At 36.4% G+C, this 22588-nt stretch overlaps 1 protein-coding gene across 1 annotated transcript in view; it reads left to right on the top strand.

Annotated features, from left to right (window-relative positions):
* Window positions 1-22588, top strand: part of ADAMTS6 (ADAM metallopeptidase with thrombospondin type 1 motif 6) — a 321212-nt gene that overhangs the window by 207285 nt on the left and 91339 nt on the right. The window contains exons 12-13 of the mRNA XM_050793724.1: window positions 5028-5173; window positions 7310-7373. Of these exons, the coding sequence (XP_050649681.1) occupies window positions 5028-5173; window positions 7310-7373 (210 nt within the window). The remainder of the gene's footprint in view (window positions 1-5027; window positions 5174-7309; window positions 7374-22588) is intronic.

Genomic DNA, 22588 nt, shown 5'->3' on the forward strand with positions numbered 1-22588 from the left:
GAATTTGGGCTGAAATGTAGCTTTAGCATTCCTGCACCTGCACAGTAGAAAGATAAGGCTTTTAATAATGCTGTGCTCCAACACTCAGCTCTTCTGACTTGGGAAGAATGTTCTATACTGAATCACTAATATTACTTCCTGCAAAATCTTAGAATTTCCTTAGAGGTCTCTTATTTCAGATGCTGCCTGGACCCAGTACTGGCTATTACAAGATATACCATAATCACATCTAAAAAAAAAAAAAATTTAAATACTGCATATACTTATCTTGAAGTTTTCCTTTGTGGAAATGTGACAAATTTTCAAAGTTAAATTGTTTGATTTAAAATGTATCTTTCTTAAATGAAGTCCCCTGATGTAGATCATAGTATTTAGTAGTATAATAGCAAGATATGTTGTTTAATAATAAGTAGTATTTCTAAAGAAGGCTCCTACAGCCTGACTAGAATATGCCATCTTTCGAGATTGTGTTGAAAACATTTATTTAATTTAGAAGGAATGGGAAAAGCAATAATGAACAATATAAGATTTTATTCTTGGAAAAAAAATATGATGGCTTAACTTTTCATCTTTATGAATGTGGTTAAACATACCCCGATTAGCAAGAAGAAGGCCAAATTTATCCAATTTATGTGGATAATTTAGGCTAAAGTAACACGACTGTTATTTGGAATAATCCAACATCACTAGATTGGATCACCTTTGAAAATAAAGATTAGAAACTTGTTTGCATCTACATATTTAACTTTTCTAGTTTAAAATGTAAAATAAAATTCTGTGTCTCTGTAAATAGAGCTTTTACATGTTTGGTAACTTCAGGTAAAAGAAAGAATAAAAACAGATGGCACAACACTCAGAATCTTATTATTATGTGCTTATAAGATTTATATACTCCAAGTTGCTTTATTTGGTATAATCCAATTATTTTACTCATGATTTACACACATTAAACTCTTAATTTATATTGATTAATGCAATCAGCTAGAAGAGTCGTTCAAATCACTTGATCCACATGAAGTTTCCATGGGCTTCTTAAAGCCATTTTGTTAAGTTAAATAAATTTCCTCTCTTAAAATCATATACTGCATTGATGTTTACTACTACCAAAGGAGAAAAGTAGCCGTAATTATAAAGAGATCCTTTTTTATAAATAACAAAGGAGGAAAACAAAACACAAACGAACACTTCTGCAGAGATAAAAATCAAACAAGTTGTTAGGTAGGTCTTTAACTTTTTTGAAGGTATGTATGCATTGAACTAATTTTAAAAGTTTTCCTAATCTAAACCATAGTGGAATCTAAAGAACTAAAATTAGTTTCCATTTTATAGTTAAGGAAACAAAAGAGAAGAAAGAAAAGTGACTTGCTTTGGACCAAAGATATTGCTAGAGCTGAAGTTTGTAACATGAAGTCCTACACAGACCAAAGTTGTTAACTTGTTAGCTAGTTAACTAAGTTGTTAACTAGTTTTAAATTAGAGACTAAACTTGTCAACCGCTAGGTGACTGATACTTATATTATATTATATATTATGATTTATTTACCCATTAATCTTTGTTACTTAACTTTCTGATAAAATTTCCTATTATGATATAACTCCATGGAATAGATATAACCAAAGCATGAATTTGTGCAATATAAGGCCTTTTAGCAAACGATTTATGAAATACTACTGCTGTGTAGACTGTAGTGATGAACACTGAGCAACATTTTACAAAGTGAATATTGTATTTATCTTTTACCTGAAGAATGACTTTAGTTCATGTGACTTTTCTTCCTGCCCTACATTTTGTGAGCATTCTAGAAATGTGTAATAATATTAATATACTTTGGAAACTACATCTTTAAGTATTCTTGTAGCTCTCACAATTCTACAATGCTTTTATCACCTGACAAATGAAAAAACCTGAATATTTTTTCTCTACAAATCATAGGTATATACAAAGAGGTCTGAAATAACATGCGTATCTACAGCTGTGTTTAAAAAAAAAAAATCTCTAGTATTATTTTGTATTTTATGTAGTTATAAAAATCCAGCATATTATTCTTTAGTGTCTTCAAATACATAATCATAGACCTCCAATGGATTTTTTTTTTAACCACTAATTTTTTGTGTGTATTTTAGACAGATAATCCCTTTTCTACTAGTATGCGATCTTGGGCAATTCAACTCCTTTAGGTTCTGGTTTCCTCATCTGAAAAAATGAAGTGCTTAGGCCTTATGAATTCTAAAGTTCCTTTGAGCTTTAGATTCAACTCTGTGATTGTATAAAATAAATGTAAAATCGAACTTTAATCTTATTTGAAATCAATAATGCTAAGTTTCCAATTTGAAAAAATAGGCATATTTTCAGATTTGAAGTTTCTGAAAGTGTCAGTTCTCATTAATTGCAGACAGGGGGAAAAAGAGCAGTTAATTGCTGGCCAGGACTATACTGCTCAGTTGTTTGCATAGGAAAACTGGGTGCAGACATAAATATTTTCACACACAGTTACTTGTAGTAACAGAACCATAAAACTGGAGATTATTTGGCCAGATGCTGTGACTTTTGTATAGGTACAGATCTGATACAATTAACATATCACTATAAAAATTATTGTTCTTCAAGACCAACTAGGTAAGTCATAAGTTTTCAAGTGGAACATTTTCTCCTTCTCAAGTATACATTATCAGTAACCCTGATCACAGGGTTGATACTATATTATTGGTTTAGCCAACTGCCTCTTCTTCATCATTTTGGACAGATGATCTTTTTTTCTTCATGATAATTTTTACTGCTCAAAACTCAATAATCTTTCTTAATATCCTGTTTTAATATTTATCAGACTTAGGGTCAGATATTCTTCCCTACAGCCAAGGAAATGTTAACTTCCTCTTGCCTAATTTTTTTATAGACACATAATTGCTCAGCACACCTCTAAAAAGTCCATTATGATTGTCAATTGAGTACCACCTACTAGGAAACAAATATGAATTTGGTTTCTTTACCTTCCATATCTCCAGTTCCTTCCTGACATGTGATAACCAAAATAGGACACAATTCCTTAATTTATTTGCTAATTAATCTAATAAATTTTTGTTGCATATATACTATGTGCCAATTAATTAATTTAATAAATTTTTGTTGCATACACAATACATGCCAAGTACTATTCTAGGCATTCATTGTTTACAATAAAATATTTTGTGGTGATGCAGATATTCTGCATCTGCTCTGTCCAACACAGTAGCCACTAGCTACCTGTGGCTAGTGGGTATGAGGAACTGAATTCTTTAATTAATTTAAATTCAAATAGCCACAAGTGACTCTTGAGGCTTTTACATTCAAAGGAGGAGAGACAAACAAAGAAATAATCTAATAAGTAAACAGGGCAATTTAAAGTAGCGTTAAGTGGTAAGAGGGAACTAAAGCAGTGGGACAGAATCACTATTACATGGGGCGAGGGATGCCGGGGCGCGATCTGGGAGCAGGAAAGGGTATTGAGGTATCATTTTAGAATAAGGATGGTCAAGGAAAGATCTCTCTGTTGAAATGACACTTGACCTGAGACTGAAAGATGAGAAGACAGCAGTAGAAGGAATTGGGAACAAAGCATTACTAGAAGGACCAGTAAATTTAGATGCTCTAAGGAGGAACAAGCTTAGTGTATGAAGGTGGAAATCCAATGTGTCTGAAGTAATCTGTGTAAGAGAGAGAATGGGGCTGAGGAAGGAGGCAGGGGCTAGATCACTAAATCTACTGTTTATCGGTGTTATGGAAGTAGGAAACCACTGAGGTTTTTTAAGCAAAAAAGTGACATAATGTGATAACATGTTTTTAAAAGATCTTTCTAAATGCTCTCTGGAAAATAGATTCTAGGAGAAAAAAGTAAAAGCACAATCATCAGGTAAGAAGCCACTCCATTTGCCAGTTTGATCTAGAGTATAGCGATGAAGGTGAAAAGTGAAAGAATTCCAGGGATATTCTGGAGATAAAACCAACAAAGCTTGGTGATAGAATTAGTATAATAAACTGATCACTTTCTAAGTACCATGTCATGATCCCTTTTCATTTTAATATAAGGTTGAATTTTTATTAAACAACCTAACATGGATGACATTTGTTCAACTTTGCTTATAACCATGTTCCTTACTGTTATTCATATAAACAAATGACTTTCATAGTATCATTATTTTGATTTGTCAAAGTTTGATAATTTGAAAAATGCATCAATAAAATTCTACAAATGCTTAGTTTAAAAAAGACTTTCATTTTGCCATATTCTGCAAATAAGATTTATCATGCTAGAGTTATGAGTTGATTTTGTGATATCTGTGTCTCGTTAAATTATTCCTGACTTTCTACTTAGGTGCAGTATGTGTGGTTTATTGCAGAGAGTAGAGCTGAGCAGAATTCCAATACATATGTTCATGTGGGGGCCATACACATTGCTAGTCGGTGTATAAAGGGTTTTTTGTACCCAGTCCCTAATGTCTTGGCATTACTTTTATTATGTCTGCAGTGCTCATGTAGATGAAATGCCACAACACATTCTTTTACTATTGTAGCCTCAACCAATCTTTTTTTTTTTTTTAAGAAAGAGCAATTGCCATCATAAAAATTCCTTACTGGGGAACTTTCCATATTGCGTTATCATTCCATGCGTCCAATAATAGTGGAATATAAAGAAAAATTTTAAAGAAAATACTAAAATATCTAAAAAAGACTTTGAGGTCTATAGCTAGCTCTATAATGAGAAACACTAAAAGTCTAGAGGAATAGAAACAAGGGAAAAGAAGCAATGTGACTTTTTTTTAAGAACTCTCAATACATGTTAGAGGCTTATAAATCATGGCCTAGCTAAGATCATTTGCAAGTCACATGAACCTTCACCAATGTCTGAACACAGTTAGAGAACAATCTGTCTGTTATCTATTGGGAGAATGCTAATGCCTATAATTGGTCAGTACCTGACCCTTATGTATTTCTGTCCTGATAGCTCTATCTGCCTAACAGCTAATTCTGTGTTTTCTGTGAAATCTTGCAGTGGTGTTATCAGGGAGATTGTGTTCCTTTTGGCACTTGGCCCCAGAGCATAGATGGGGGCTGGGGTCCCTGGTCACTATGGGGAGAGTGCAGCAGGACCTGCGGGGGAGGCGTCTCCTCATCCCTAAGACACTGTGACAGTCCAGCGTAAGTAGCTAAAGTAAGCCGGAGCCAACAAAAAGACACAGTTGGAAATGATTCAAAGCTGTGGTTTCACATGTTATCTGTAAAAACGTTTCACTAGTGAGCCAAGTACTTGTCTTCAGAACAAGCCATAGGCACAGGAAGGTGGAGGAGCTTTGTTAAACAGACTTTCTTTTTCTTCCTTTCCCCTTATTGTGTAACTAAAAATAAAATGTAAAAAATAGAAAGTATTGTATATCTGTCCCAGATAAGCCAGACTTTTAATCTAATAATAATCAGATAGATTTCCTCCTCCAAAAACTACTGAATTATGGATGAATCCAAATCTGGTCTTAGCTACATTACTATTATTCCCAGGAAACCTAAGGTCTTTTCACATGTCACATAAAATTATTACTGCTACATTAGTATTAAAAGGACCAATGAGAGCACTTCAAGGGTTGAAATGCCTTGATTCGCATCACAAATCACAATGAAAAGAATACTGCCCATGTGTTAAAATAGTTTCCATTCATATGCCCCCATTAATCATCTTCCGGAGCTGCCACCACTTTTCTCCCCATGACTGTTTTATGCAGGTCAGACTGCTCCTCTCCCACCACTCTTTTCTCCAGCCCGAGTCCCCCTGGCGCAAGACCAGCACCATCAGTATTCTTTGCTAGCTCTGTTGCTTCTCCCTCCTACCAGTGCTTCATGCCCATTACAGGTGGATGGTTCCTCTAGTTGTATTTTCTTGTCCTCCCTAAGACTAAACCGTTCTTTGGCTGCCACATGTCAAGTGCCCATTTTTGTCTAGAACACTGGTTGAGGACCTTCTTTCCCAGCTAGTATTCGAAGGAGAATAATGTTATGATAATGCTTTTCCTTTTTTTTCTCCTTCTGAGATAAAAGATGGTCTATTTTTATTTTTTGTTTTTCTCCATTTTTAACTCAGGATCCCTCTCTTTGGTTCCTATCTCCAACTGTCTTTTCTTTTACTCTTTTAACTTGTTTTGCTTTATATTAGTTCTGTGTTTCCATTCTGCCACTTCCTATCAGTTATTCCCCTCTTGCTAAACAGAGCTTCCTGTTACCCATTCATAAACAAGTCATGCTACCACCATCCCCACTATCTTGTTTTTATCTGACCAACCCATTTCTCCAAAGCTGGTTCAAGCTGAGCCATTTCCCTTCCTTACTTAGAGTCAGCATTCACTGGCATTCAAAATATATTCAAAAGGTAGCTTTAATGATCCCATTGATACCAGTGAGCCAAAATTATGATTTAGACTTGATCATTTTTTTAAAATTACAGAATAACTAACCTAAGTTCAACTGAAAGCTGCTATAAATTAATAAAAGTATAAAAAACCCTGTGATAAATAATATACGCAGATACTTAAGGAAAAAAACTGGACCTCTTTTAAAAGAAGAAATTAGTTGTTTTTATCACTCAATGGTAGTATGCCCAAATAATAGCAATGGCTTTCCCTAATGTTAAATCCTTTAAAGATAACTTATATGGTCAAATATGTGATGTCTTACTGTTTCATTAATTTTGGTGAAATATAAAATATTTAGTATTTATATAATGCAATGCCATCTGATTTTTAGATTTAAATTTTTAAACTTCATGGACTATTTTGAAATGAGATGGAAATTTGTTTTTGCATTATTCACTTTGAATGAAAGCTATTTCCAGGGAGTTATTTCATGTTTCCTTGCTTCCTGTCTGGAGTAAAAACAAACTTTCCATTTCCTAGTTGGTAAACATGTAGCATCAGATTATGGATTTTGTTGAATATGATTTAAATATCTTTTCATTATAAATAAGTTATTTTTACTATGATAATTAGAAAGTATATTGACTGAATTGATTTTCTTGAGAATATAAATCATGACAATTAAAAACCTTATAAATTACTAGTAAATTAATACAAAATTAATAGTACTATTAATACAAATTAATAATAAATTGCCTTAATTTTTATGTTCAACAACCATAATTATTGCTAACAATCACCAGCATGATTAATAATTAAAACATGTCAAATGATACAGTTTTTGAAAGTAAACTTTAGTATGTTTTCATCAAGTAATATATATACTCTGTATGGATAGATGTATTATATTCACATTTTAAACAAAATGTTTTTTCAGACCTTCAGGAGGTGGAAAATATTGCCTTGGGGAAAGGAAACGGTATCGCTCCTGTAACACAGATGTAAGTAAACCAAACTCTTCTATGAAAAATTAGCTTACTCTTTCCCTAGAGTAGGGAAATTTTTTAAATTTTAAACTATTTGATAAGAAATTCATGTGTGTGAAGGTCACATTAATTTTCTAAATTGTTAATAATGAATGGAGCTGGCCTCAGCTCCATCAATTCCATTAATAAGGGTCAAGGGGGAGCTCCAGCACTGGGAACAAGTATATTCTTCCCCCAAGAGATATCAAGAGAGGCCCACACACTCTGAACTGCCCTGTCCCACACACTCACAACTTCAACACCACTATCTTTCTTGACTCCACAGAATTAATCTTATTATGCCCTTTATTCAATTTTATGTTTGCCACTGCAAGAAGTCCCAGACTCCTACATCATCCCTCATCCAATAGACAAGATGCTGTATATTTCCTCTTCTGTTCTGTTTTCTATCCCTGCCCAATTACTGAAACTTCTCCTGTACCTTCAGGAATTCAAAACCCCTAATAATCACTTCTCTGAATTTTCCTTCCTTTTACCTTCTTACTTTAATGGAAACTAGCTCTTCCTCTGAAGATAATGCTTCTCCTATAGTCTTCAAACTGGTAGGCTTTTGTTTTCTCTCTTAGCCATTGAATGACGGAGCCTGAAAGTGGATTGACAGTGTTTATATCTCATTACTCCTCCAGATCACTCTTCCTTCCCCTATCTAAAAACCATACCTTTTAATTAATGTCATTAGACTGTTAACATTTTCATGCTCTCCACCTCTACTTCTGTCTTAATTCTTGGTGATTTTATAAATATGCAGATGATTGTCCTAACATCTTCTCTTCTGAATTTTTTCATAAACACACAAACATGCTCCTATCTGTAAACAAACAAACCAAAAAACCATGCTAGTTATTTTCCTATTGCTTTGTTTCCCATTGAAACAAAATTTCTCAAAAGATTTGTCTATACTTACTGAATCCATTTCCTCTCTTCACATTTTTTTTTTTTCTAAAATGGCTCCTATCAGGTTTTTGCCTTGATCATTCTATGGAAATGCTCTTGTTAAGTCACAGATGATTTCTATGCTGTTAAATCTAATAGTCAATTCTGAGTCTTCAGCTTACTACTTCACTTTCAATAGGCTTCCAGGAAACTACATTGCAGTTGTTATTTTACATTAATGCTTACTCCTTTTCCTCCTTCACTGGTTCCTACTCTTTATTTTATTTTTATTTTTTTGAGACAAGAGTCTTACTCTGTCGGCCAGGCTGGAGTGCGGTGGCACCATCTTGGCTCACTGTAACCTCTGTCTCCCGGACTCAAGCAATTCTCCTGCCTCAGCCTCCCGAGTAGCTGGGATTACAGGCATGTGCCACCACGCCTGGCATATAGTTGACAGCATATATATATACTTTTTAGTAGAGACTGGGTTTTTCACCATGTTGGCCAGGCGGGTCTCGAACTCCTGACCTCAGGTGATCCACCCGCTTCGGCCTCCCAAAGTGCTGAGATTACAGGCATGAGCCATCGCGCCGGGCCGGTTCCTACTCTTTACTCTGACCTCAATGTTAGAGTACCCAGGAGTTAGTCGGTGGCCTGTGACTCTGCTCTCACCAGTACTCCTTTCTTTGGTGACCTTATCTGGTTCCATTGCTTTTGTACCATTTATTTGCCATTTGACCCAAAAATTTATATCTTCAGCCTGTACTTCTTTAATGAATTTCAGGTTCATATCTTACTATTTGAGTAGACTTTTAATGGACATTTAATGTTTCACACGTCCAACTGTTATCCCCAAAACATTTTCTCCACTCGTTCTTCCAGCAGGTTTTCCCATCTCAGATGTCAACTCCATTTGGCTTACACCAAAAATCCTGGAGTCTTTCTTGACACTTTTTTCTGTCTCATAGCTTATATCCAATTCCTCAGGAAATCCCATTAGTTTTGCCTTCAAAGTATATGGTAGGTGCTTCTTAACTTCACTACTGCTGCTGTGGTCTAAGTTACTGTTATCTTTCACAGGATTACTCTAATAGCCTTTTATGAGGATTCCCCTTTACTATCCAGTCCTCAATATAGGAGGCAGAGTGAGTCAGATTATCTTTTACTCAAAACCTCACAATGGCTCCCCATTTTACTTAAATCCAAAGTCGTTACAACAACCTGCAAGGTCTACACAATCTGGCTTTCATTACTTCTCTGAACTCATCTCTTACTATTTTCTTTATCATTGTCTCTACTCCAGCAACATAGGCCTCCTTCCTTGAACGTGCCTGACATGCTTCTACCTTCGGGCTTTTGCAGTAACTGTTCCCTTTGCCTTGTGTACTCTTCTCCCAAAATATCTATGTGGTTAACTCTCTCACCTCATCACCTTTACTCAACTGTCACATTTTCAATGAGACCATTCTGAATACTGAATTTCAAATTGCAGCCCTCTCCACTCCATACAACTCCAGGACTCCTAATCTTCCTTACCCTACTCTATTTTCTGCCCTTCTATCACCTATATAATTGATTTGTCATATTTAATTCTATTAAAATTGTATTTTGGAGTATTTTGGAATAATTACATGTAACTTCAATTATGATGCTCTTTTAGAGTTACCAGTGTTATTTATTCATTTGTTTAAAAAATAATTGAATGCCTGTTGTATATTAGACCCTGCTTGGGTGGAAAAGACAATCTCTGCCCCCAAAGAGCTTATAAATTTATTGGGAAATCACTTAGGTACAGAAAATTATAATACAGAGTGATAAGTGATATGATGGGATTAGTATGGGATGCTATAAAAGTGCATAGAATGGCACCTAACCTAATTAGGGACTTAAGGACTTTGTCCCACAGGAAGCTAGAGACATGAAGGGCAAATCTAAGGTGACCAGAAAAAAGTGACAATGAGAGCATCTTAGACAGAAGGAAAATTAAGTGTAAGGCCTGAGGGTTAAGAAGTGTGATCTTTATCTTGGGACATTAAGAAACCATTGAAAGAGCCTCAGATTGATGCTTTAGATGAGAATGGATTTGTGAAAGACAAGATTACAACAGAACAATAAATCAAGAAAAATGTAGGGATATTGGTAAGAATGATTGAAGTGCTGAGCCATGGGCTCCGTGCCAGGAGTAACAGTGGAGTCCAAAGAGGGCTAACGGAATAAATTAAGGACCTAACTTAAAAAGCCATAAAATCAAAGAACCAGAGTAGTAGGAAATACAGGGTGAGAGAGATAGAAGGTAAGGAGATCAGAGAATGACATGTATTTCAATTAAAGATATGACAAGTGAGAATATTCTCAATGATGACAAACTGACAAATCTGGAGTGTGGCCATGGGAGTGTGTGCCTAACCTGACTGGAGGTAAAGGAGTTCAAAAACCTTAAGTCTTGAGGAGGAGGACCTTTAACATAGGGATGCGAAAGTCACTTAGGATGCTACTGAAACTTAGAATTTAGTTCGTACTATGAACAGGCTATCAGACTCCTTAATAAATGAGAGAGAGAGGCACAGTGGCTCAGGCCTATAATTCCAGCACTTTGGGAGGCTGAGGCAGGCAGATCTCTTGAGTCCAGGAGTTCAAGACCAGCCTGGGCAACATGGTGAAAACTTGTCTTAAGCAAAAAAAGAGAGAGAGAGAGAGAGAGAGCGAAAGTGACCCTTATTAATTAAGCCAGATAGGAGTGAAGCCAGATAGTGATTTGGATGATATGAATCTCGGAAGAATGGAAGTTTTATATAAGGTTAGAAGAACTGAATATCTATCTACAGTATGTCACACTTTTAGGTAGGAGTGAGAAAATCAAACCTCCTCTCAATTCCCAACTCATTCCATTATTGTATAATCGCAGGGTTGGGGCATACAGGCCCCAATAATGTATGTATTATATACTGTAATGTGAATAATGGTAACAGGAAAAAAGTGCCAAACATCTCAGCTTGTTGCATTTTATTCATGAGTTACGTGTTAGATGTTCAGATTGTAGAACTTACTATTGGTGGGTTGAGATTTCTATTACTATCTTTGTCTTCTGTTTCATCTTTCAGCAAATTATAAGGAGATACAGTAAACATAACTATATTATGGATACATAAATATTTATGTTTTCTTCATTAATATTGACTCTACTAGCTCAGAACTTGAGGCAATTCTGCTGTCATACTAAAATATATTTTCGTGCTATCCAAGTTAATAAAGTTGTCTGAATGCAATTTTGTTTAAGCTGGGGCTTGCTTTAATGTAATCTAATATATAAAAATTTCCCAAATACCTCATCTACACTAGCACTGTCCGATAGAACTTTCTTCAATGATGAAAATATTCTTTGTGTGCACTGTCCAGACCAATAGCCACTAGCCAAATTAGCTATTAAGGACTTGAAATGTTGCTAGTGCAGCTGAAGAACAGAAATTCTGAGTTTAATTAATCTTAATTTGAACAGCCCCATGTGGCTGGTGGCAACCATATAGGACAGTACAGAGCTCGACAGTCTAGCTATGCAACAGAAAAATTCTTGTTACAAAGAAGATTGTACGTTTTATGCGTAAAATTCTCCAAACAAATCACTCTTAGCTCATAAAGAGTTCACGCCTATAATACCAACTACTCAGGAGGTTGAGGTCAGAGTATCACTTGAGCCCAGGAGTTTGAGGCTGCAGTGAGCTATGATCATACCACCACACTACAGCCTGGGTGACAGTGAGACCCTGACTCAAAATAAATAAATTTTAAAAATTAAATTAAAAATAAATAAAAACATAAATAAATGTAGAGAGACTTCCATTTTTGGTCGTGACAGACTAGGTTATTCTGACAAAATTTTTTTTTTAATTAGTAAGATTTTTTTATCATTTAAAAATTAGCAAGGCACTGACAAGATAGCAAAGGGGATGTCAGGAGGTCAAATTCTGTGAGAAAGGGGAACATAAAAAGATAAGTAGAGCATCCAAGCACCTAAAGTACTTCTGCCCTGACGATATTGAGAGGAAGAGAAAAGATAAACTGCTCCACTGTCGTTTTCTTAAGTATTACGAAAGTTGTTCCCAGATCTCCTTCCCTGCTCCTCAGCAAATTTTTTTCAGGTTTTCAAACATCATATGCTCTCAGTCATAAGTGGGAGCTAAGCTATGAGGATGAAAAGGCATAAGAATGATGCAATGGACTTTGGGGGCTCAGGGGAAAGGATAGGAAGGGAATGAGGGATAAAATACTACACATTGGGTGCAGCGTCCACTGTAGAATCTCAGAAATCATCACTAAAGAACTTACGCATGTAACCAAACACCACCTGTTCCCCAAACATCGATAGAAATAAAAAAATTAAAATTAAAAAAAAATTTCCTCAGGTTTTATTTGCCAGGAGGTCATTGTGGACACCCTTAAAGCAGCCATTGACAAAAGGAATGAGATTACCAGAATTGGTTTAGATTAATAGTGATTTGCCCCTAAAATGGGGTTAGGGTCACCTTTCCTGAAAGACAGATTCCTAAGCAAAATATTGAACTTCTATTAGCAAGAAAGCAGAGAGTAACGGATATTGGGTAAGCCACAGGTGTCTATCTTAGAGCTATTTTAATTTCTATCTTTACTAGTAAAAGTAGTAGCCACAGAAGTAGTGATAGTAGTAGGAGCAACTGCTGCTGACATTTACTGAGCACTACTATGTACCAAACATATTATTGTAATCATATTCTCTTCCCATACTGAGAGAAGTTCTCCTTCTTGTCAGTAGTGAGTTGGTTTGGTGGAGTATTTTACATTTCCATTCTTTCAACATAAATCTAGAAAAACTATAATATAAAGTTTTGGTATAGTTTGCTCTGTTACAAGCTTGCTTCTGCAATACAAATTATCTTATATTTGATTGTTATTTTGTGATATTAAATAATATAGCAGCGAGAGTCAAACAACATCAGCATAGCTGAGGGACAAAGGAAAATTGTACTGCACATGATGACTATTCACCCCACATTCTTCTTTTTGCTCAAAACGTTTGGCCACATGCAGCATCATAGGAGCCTTATTGTGTGTTTCTGCCTGTTCTTCCTACACTGGCCTCCTGTTTCTCTAACTCAGCAGTCTCAACTGATAAGCCTTCCTTACTTTTTCAAGTTTTTAAAAAGATAATATCTTACATTTACTCCAGTATTTCTTTGCTAGGAATTTGCCATGTGTTTAAAATATTGTGCTAGTATTTTATTAGAATTTTTTCTTTTTGTTTTAATGCCCTGTCTTTGAATCGTCTGCTTCTAACCCAATTTTTCCCATATGCCTGCTATTTTTAGTGTGCAATTTTACAGAAAGAGATTTTTCATGAAGGCGTGTGTCATATTAGAGCAGAAGTGTCTACATTTTAAAAATCTAAGAGCTTCTATTATATAACCTATAGAATTTAATAATAAAGTATAAAAGGTGAGGTGATCGGAGTTAAGACTGAATAATGTGGTTGGGTGTGGTGGCTGGCTCCTGTAATCCCAGCACTTTGGGAGGGAAGGTGAGCGGATCACTTGAGGTCAGGAGTTTGAGACCAGCCTGGGCAACATGGCGAAATCCCTTTTCTACAAAAAATACAAAAATTAGCTGGGCATGTTGCTGTATGTTTTCTAAAGTATGCTCAAAGCTACTTGGGAGACTGACATAGGAGGATCGCTTGAGCCCAGGAGGTGGAGGTTACAGTGAGCCGAGATTGCATCACTGCACCCCGGGCTGGAAATAGAGCGAGATCCGGTCTCAAAAAAAAAAAAAAAAGATTGAGTAATGTAAGCAAAAGTTTAGTGTTTTCCAGTTAACAAAGAATAGGTGTTACTCTTGAAGCAGTATGGTATTATGTCTGTGTTCTTTAAGTTAACTTTGATGCTTTTTCTAAATGTATAATAGTTTAAATGTTCTTTTTTCCAATGATGCCCAGGTGTCTGTTATGTGTGAGCCACCCCAATTTAAAGGATTTAAAAGAATATACCTTTCTTTTGTCAAACCAGCTTCCTGCCTTAGTACCTATTTTACATAATTTAATACTACACATATCACGTTGAATGGTCTTATAAATAAGATTTGAAAGTAAACTTTCCAATTAGTTAAAATTAATTTGACAGTCAAGGACTAGATAACAATACATAAGCGTTTTTGGCTTGGTCATTTGCAATTCCAAAACTTTTCTTGAAACTTAATTAGAAGTAATACAAAGAGTAAGTTAAAATGATCCTGGAAGAATTTTCTAATCAGTGCTCAAAAAAATAAGATAACGTCAGATAGTCAAACAACTGGAGAACCAGAGTTTTTTATTTATTGCCATGAATCTTTGAGACTTGCTGTATGTTTTCTAAAGTATGCTCAAAGTGTAAGTTAAAAGAGAAAATAGAAAATTGGCTGGGTGCCATGGCTCACGCCTGTAATCAATTCCAGCACTTTGGGAGGCAGGGGCAGGTGGATTGCTTGAGCCCAGGAATTTGAGACCAGCCTGGGCAACATGGCAAGAGCCCATCTCTACAAAAAATACAGAAATTAGCTGGGCATGATGGTGCATGCCTGTAGTCCCAGCTACTTGAGAGGCTGAAGTGAGAGGATCACCTGAGCCCGGGAGGTTGAGGCTACAGTAAGCTGAGATGCTCACTACCCTCCAGCCTGGGTGACAGAGACCCTGTCTCAACAAATAAAAAAATAGAAAAAAAGAAACAGAAAAGAAAATAGAAAATCCAGACTATTAGGCTGGTTCAACTGTGTTTGATAGATTTTACCTGAATTCCTTTTAGGACCTTGCAACCCATTCTACATAGCCCATGTAATATAGTAGTCTTGATCCTCTCGTTTCTGTGGTTGAGTAGTTGGTACTATGGTTTACTGCATGGTTCTCATGGTTTTACATATAATAATAATAATTGTTATTAGTTGTAACTCTCTGATTAGAGTTGTTAGCTTATAGCACTGCATTAAAATCAAAACTAAAAAATATAATACATTAGAAGATCAGAGGAAAAGGAAAATAATATAAATATGTATAATTTAAAATACGTATAAAATTGGCCGGGCACAATGGCTCATGCTTGTAATCCCAGCATTTGGGAAGCCAAGGAGGGTGGATCACGAGGTCAGGAGTTCAAGTCTAGCCTGGCCAAGATGGTGAGACCCCGTCTCTACTAAAAATACAAAAAATTAGCCGGGCGTGGTGGCAGGCGCCTGTAATCCCAGCTACTCGGGAGACTGAGGCAGGAGAATGGCGTGAACCCAAGAGGCGGAGGTTGCAGTGACCCGAGATCGCGCCACTGCACTCCAGCCTGGGCGACAACGAAACTCCATCTCAAAAAAAAAAAAAAAAGATGGGTCACAAATTTTGCTCCGAGCTTCCTAGTAACCCAAGTAAAGAGACAAACATTATCAGTTCTAAGATTCATAATGTCTTGTGGTCATGACAAAAGGACATACATCCACAACCAAAAAGGAATACTTTATTATTTTGAAGCTTTGATATTCCTCCTGTGTGGAGCCCTACACTGGTGAATCAGATTGAAACATACAAGGTTCATAGGACTCTCTTTGCTTAGGTTAGAGGAGAAATTAGAACCTAGAGTCAACGTAGGGCAAGTAGTCTAAAAAAGTAGCAAGCTCAAAAACAGTATATCTGCAGTTTCTTTTTTTTCTTTTTTTTTTTTTTTTTTTGGAGTCCCGCTCTGTCGCCCAGGCTGGAGTGCAATGGCGCGATCTCGGCTCACTACAAGCTCCGCCTCCCGGGTTCACGCCATTCTCCTGCCTCAGTCTCCCGAGCAGCTGGGATTACAGGCGCCCACCACCACGCCCGGCTAATTTTTTGTGTTTTTAGTAGAGATGGGGTTTCACCGTGTTAGCCAGGATGGTCTCGATCTCCTGACCTCCTGATCCACCCGCCTCGGCCTCCCAAAGTGCTGGGATTACAGGCGTGATCCACCGCGCCCGGCCTCTGCAGTTTCTTTCTAATGCTGATTTAATTTCTACCCCAAACATTTAAAAGGTATACAAATGGTAAGAAGAGAAGAGAGCTCTTTGGTGGAAAGGGAACTGTGTTCTTATTAACTCCTATCCCTCTTAACCTGATTTCAAAGAAAAGATCCACAGAGATAGAAGAAGCAAACTTATGAAGACAAAACTTTCATTCTAAGAATTTAAGAATAGAACAGAAAAGGATGTCAAGCTGTAAAATTGGCCTGCCCACTCTCAACAACGACATAACCAGCCTAGATGCCAAAGGTATTCAGTTTACTAGACTCTGAGGCTGATTAGTTGCATCAGGATGTGTTGGATGGGCAGTTTGTTTCCTGTATCACCGTTTGTCGCCCTAGAAAGTCTTCAAAAGCAGCTACACAAGGACCCTTTCTTTGATATACAAATAATGGTCTCCAGGCTGGAATAACAGGTAAAGACAATAGCTGCAGCAGGAACAAATTAATATACTTTTCATCTTGAAGCTGCTGAGAAACCAGGAACATTTATTAAAGACATATAGGAGAAATGGATAAAATTTGATCTTTCTGTTAAGCCAGGAACTACAATAGAGTTTTTGGCATCATGAGCTAATCTAATAGACATGGCCTTGTGGAACCTGGGTTTGGAGGGCAGAATTTTATAGAAGTCATAATGCTTGAGAGTTCATTGGTTGAGGACACAGTTCTCGTTTTTGCACATAGAGATAAATGGTTGATTAGGTCCTGACAGATTTTATAAATATGCAAAGGTAGAAACTAACATGATTTTCTGGCAGAGCCGTTATGAAAAGTGAAGACCCAAGGTCTGTGCTCAATCTTCTGAAAAATGTTTGCTTAGGAGCTGCTCAAAAGTAGACTTTTGATTATTATGTATATGGAATCTTATTTTTACTGGCATAAAGAACACTGACTACTAATCAGGCATTTCTGTTTTTCTGAACAATTTTTCATTCAAATGACTTGAAACTATCATGCAGAATGTTCTAAGAGGATAAAAATTGATGTACATATTATAACTATTTTAAGTAGCAGAATTTAAAGGTTAGTGTTGTGAATACTAGAAAACTTAATTTTAGTAAAGAGCAAAAATATGACTATATAAAGGTTATAAACCAAATTTTATATCAAAGCCTAAAGAAGAAATATTAGCTACTATGAAAAGGATTTTCCCAAATTTCTGAAAAGAGTTTTCTGGTGCTTAGTTGTTTTCCAAAACCAAAATTATCTTTGTATTTTTCTTACTCCATATTATTTGTGATTTGGTGTTTACTTGATAATACGATTATGATAGAACTTCTTGTGAACCACATAAGCTCCGCTTTGGCTGGGATGGAAAGGCACGTTATTCTTGCATCTTAAACATTTGGTTTCCCTTCTTTATGTGTAAAAGCTGTAAAAAATGTATGGAGGAAAAGGGTTTTCCAGGTCATCTGTGGTCTGTTCTAAGATTTAAGTATAGGTTATGTAGTACTTGGGTGTGTTCTCAGTCAGCTCTGCTAGAGGAGTATATTATTCAGCAATTTTTTTCCTTTTCAATGCATTGCTGAAGATCATTAAATAGTGTTTTTGCTTTGGTTGTGGCAGACAGGAAAATTATATATTTGGAAGTAGGATTGTGGTGAAAATAAAAGCATGCAGTTGGAAGTTAAATTGATTGACTTGAGTGTGAATGTCACACATGTTGCTATTTGACCTTGGCAAATCACCTAACCTCTCTAAATTTCAGTTGACTCCTATATAAATAGGCTCTATGAAACTTACAGAGTTGTTTGACAATTAAAAGAAGTAACATACATAAAACATCTGGTGCTATTTCTAGTACCTAATTGGTATTCAGTACCTCATCAAATCTTCAAATCTTTAGTCTTTGGAAAGACCAGTATTTTTAAAAAGAGGAAACTAAAGCTTAGCAACTGGCTAGCGCTGTGAAAGAGATCCAGTAAAGTGTGGAATTTCTAATTTAGTGCTCTTAAAAGAGATGAAGCCCTTGGGAGGTGGGTGTGGCAAGGTAAGCTTCTCTGAAAGAACTGGGTCACCTTAGACATTGTCTTCCAGTCTAACCTCACTAGATAGCTGAGAACCAGATAGCTGAGAACATTCTGAAACTACACATCTTGCCCTCAGGGAGAGTTGCAGGGTAAGTGAAGACAGGGTACAGAGTTGATCCATTGACAAACAGTGTTATAATCATGTCTTAAACTATAATTAGAAAACAAGTATGTGTCAACCATTTTATTCTTATAAACATACTTTATATATTTTACTGGTAGAAGGTAGCCGAGTTACCAGTGGCAAATCACTACAGGTCTGCAGCAACCTCAATTCTTGCCTGTTCAGAAGAAAGAATACAACTGAGGGGCGTAAGGCAGAAAAAGAAAACGAGGCAAGTTTCAGAGCTGGAGTAGAAGTTTATTTAAAAGGTTTTAGAACAGGAAAGAAAGGAAAGGAAAGGATGCTTGGAAGAGACTCAAGTGGGCACCGAAGTCAAGTGCAGTGTTTAACTTTCATCCTAGAACTTAATAGCCTGGCCCTTTCTCATGATTCTTCCCTTAGGGTGGGCTGCCCACATATGCGGTACCCTCCTGCCCTTGGGAGGTGAGCATTCCCAGTGTGTTTAGGAAGTTGTACGCATGCCCATCTGAAGCTTTTCTTCCCTTTTCTGGCGGAGTGACCCTGGAAGGTCATACTCCACCATTTTGTCTCTTAATGTGCATGCCCAGGAAGTTGCTTCTCCCTGGCACTTGCATTCAATTAACACTTTAGTGCAACAGGTGTGGACTATCAGGAAATGGCCTCTCCCTGGCGCCAGCTGCCAATTTATCACTTTTAGAGAGGCAATATGATAATTGCCAAACTGTCACCTGACATTCCTAGTGGGTCGGGGAGAGCCCTTTCCTGCCCTGTTCTTGCCTATCTAACTACCTGTAACATACACACACACACACACACACACACAAAAAAAAAAAAAACACACACACACAGCAAAAAATAACAGGAACAATATCTTGGTAATCTTTCTTAAGTTAATATGAATTTTATAGTGTGTATTATGTTTTGAGAAATAAGGACTAAGTTTTAAGCACAAAGTAGAGCTTGTTTGTTTATTTTGTGCTTTAAAATACTTTTAAAAATTACAAAGTAAAAGTTTGTTTCTTAACCTTTTTTTGGAGACAGGGTCAGGCTCTGTTGCCCAGGCTGGAGTGCAACGGTATGATCTGGACTCACTGCAAGCTCTGCTACCCAGGCTCAAGCAATCCTCCCACCTCAGCCTCCCAAGTAGCTGGGACTACAGGCATGCACCACCACACCCAACTAATTTTTGTATTTTTTGTAGAGATGAGTTTTGCCATGTTGCCCAGTCTGTTCTCAAACTCCTGAACTTGAGTGATCCACCCTGCCTCGGCTTCTCAAAGTGCTGGGATTACAGGAATGAGCCATTATGCCTGACCTGTTATTTAATGTGTTTATAAGCTCAGGGAAAGAGTTTTGCCATAGGTAGATGGCGTTTTAATTAAATTCAGACTATTGAAGGCATACACAAGTAACTTTAATTTTTAAAACCTGCAATAAAAGATTATGGTATCAAGCATGACACTGGATTCAAGTTTGTCTGGACAATGTGGGTTATCTGCCTTTTGTTTTCTTTTGCTTTAAAAGTAAATGTATAGTGAAAAAAAATCAGAAACTATTTGGGAGAAAAAAGAGAAGAAAGTTGAATAAAAACTGAGGTTGAGATGCTTCACTACAGGCATTGACCACTAAATTCAACTTTATTTGAATGCCCTAGAATGAATTACTTTATCAGTGGTATATGATAACTAGGGAATCAGGAAATTTGTTTGCAACATTTAAAAGAGGGTATAGAAGCAAGGCTTTTGTTAGCGTGTATGGTACCTTTGTGTAATTTCCAAAAAGATGCCCATCTGGGTGAACACATAAAAATGTATCCCTTCACAGGCCCTTGTCAAGTACATGACTTGCTAAGTAGGGCAGGGGTTGGATTTTAAACTCCCTCAATAAACAGGGTGCAATCTGCTAAGACCTTAATATGTTGTTTTCCTGTAGAGGAAAAAGAAAATGAAATTTTGGAAGTGTTGAAGGTTGATGTAGTGTAATAGGGATGATGTAAGAGTGAATTTGATATGAAAGCAAAAAGGAAGAAGCAGAAGGTGGGAAAGGAGTAGAGAAAGGAAGCAGAAGAACAGAAGGTCAGTTTTGCTTAGTTTGCAATTTTCCCTGAGGCCATAGGAGTCATTTTATCTTTCCAACCTGCATATCTTCCTTTAGAAGAGGAGAGGAAAGGAAAGGGAAAGGGACAAAGGCATTTTCATTCTTGGCTCTTTTTTCATGTTACCAGTAAGAAATTATACATCGTTTTTAGAATTTTCCTCATTTGCAAGATATTTTGATGTGTATTTCTCTTGAAGGTAAGAGTTTTGGGAGTATATTTTGCAAATGAAAAAAAGGAGGCTCAAAAAGGATTGGGGACTTGCCAATGTCACCCTATTCTTTGGGACAAAACCAGGATTAGAACCCCAGTAATAGAAATGCCACTGAAAAGTTTGTAAGCAGAAGCTAGATTTCTTTCTGTAGCAACTTTTAGGCCTCAATGAATTATTCTTTTTTTTTAAGATTTATCTACCAATACAAAGTATTAAGTTTACTCAGAAGGAGAAACTTCTAAACAAAATAGTTGGAAGACTGTTGTTAACTTATACAGATCTCTGGAGAAGAGAGTAGTGATAAAGATGCTAATATTAATTTATTTCTTTGAAAATACTAAGATCTAAAGATGCTGAGACCTGCGGCTTTGCTATCCAGATTTATGTAGGGCCCTACTAGTTTGTTTTTTAAAGGAGAAGATGCTTGATGAGTGTTAGCACTAGAAGGCTGAAAATCTGTCAGGCTTTTACTTTAATTATCTGTTGCTTATGCTTTTTTAATTACTGCTTTCTGTTATGGTTTCTGCATAGTGTCAGCATTTATTATCCTTAAGTAATTTCAATACCATTATTCTTTAAACTCTCTACTATTCCTAAACAAAACAAAAATGTATTTTACGTAATTTTTCCTTAAGGAAATCCTCTTTCGCTCTCATTTTTTCAAACCAGCATATATAATTGCAACTGAGCCTATTTTTAATCAACGCAAATTCAGAGCATTCCCTGATGGAATGAAATCAGGAAAGCAGAATGCTGGCTGATGTATTCTAGAAACAATGGCATGGAATCAAGTCCCCAAGTCTACTTCAATTCCCTGAAACCTTTCCATTCTCTATACTATTCTGTGAACACCCTGAATACACTCCTGCCTCAGGGCCTTTGGATTTACTGTGTTCTGGAAGATTCTTTTCACGGATATGTACATAAATCATTCCTTCAGTTTCTTTTCACTCTCCCTTGAACGCCACCTTATCAGAGAGGATTTCTCTGATCATAGTATTTAAAACAACTTCCCTCCCACCTCACTGTCAATTTCCTTATCTTGCTTTATTTTTCTTCTTTCTCGTCTCCAACTAGAGTAAACTCTATGAAACCAGAACTCTAATCTGTTTGGGTTTTGTTTTTCTGTAACCCTGCAGCCTAGATTGTATCTGCCACATATTAAGCATTTTATAAATACTTGCTAAAATGTACAGAAAGATACTTAAGGCCCAGTCTTGCTGCCTTGTTTTAAGAGGACTAACGATAAGCTATGATGTGCCCCTAGGAAAGCCATCAAGGTCCAGATACCTTTCACTTGAGGGTAAGATTTGTTCAGTGTGGATCCAGAAGAAAGGAGAAAGATAATTGGGTTATAGGAAGGCAGGTTTTGACTGAAAGTAAGGAAGAACCTGCTAATAATTGCAGCTGTTTGAAAAGTGTTTGATCTTTTTTTCTGTAGATGTTTATATAGATTGTATGACCACTTTGGGGATAATTATAGAGGAAATCCAAGCATCTTATGCAAATTAGATTATATCACTTCTAACATTAGTTCTTACAAGGTATGGTTCTATATTGACTGAGAAATTAATAGTTGAGTTGAGTTATTCCGTGAAATGCTGGCAAACAGATATATCTATGTTATGTTAACACCCTACACCAGGAGTTGACAAATTGTACCTCTCAGGCCAAATTGTATTGGTTAACTCTTTTTTAAGTATTTTTATTGGAACATAGCCATGGCCATTTGTTTACATATTGTCTATGGCTTCTCTCACACTATAATGCACAGTTGAGTAGTTGCAACAGAGACACATGGCCTGCAAAGCCTAAAATATTCGCTGTGTGGACCTTTACAGTAAAAGTT

The sequence above is a fragment of the Macaca thibetana genome, chromosome 6 (assembly GCF_024542745.1).
Source record: "Macaca thibetana thibetana isolate TM-01 chromosome 6, ASM2454274v1, whole genome shotgun sequence".
NCBI lineage: Eukaryota > Metazoa > Chordata > Mammalia > Primates > Cercopithecidae > Macaca > Macaca thibetana.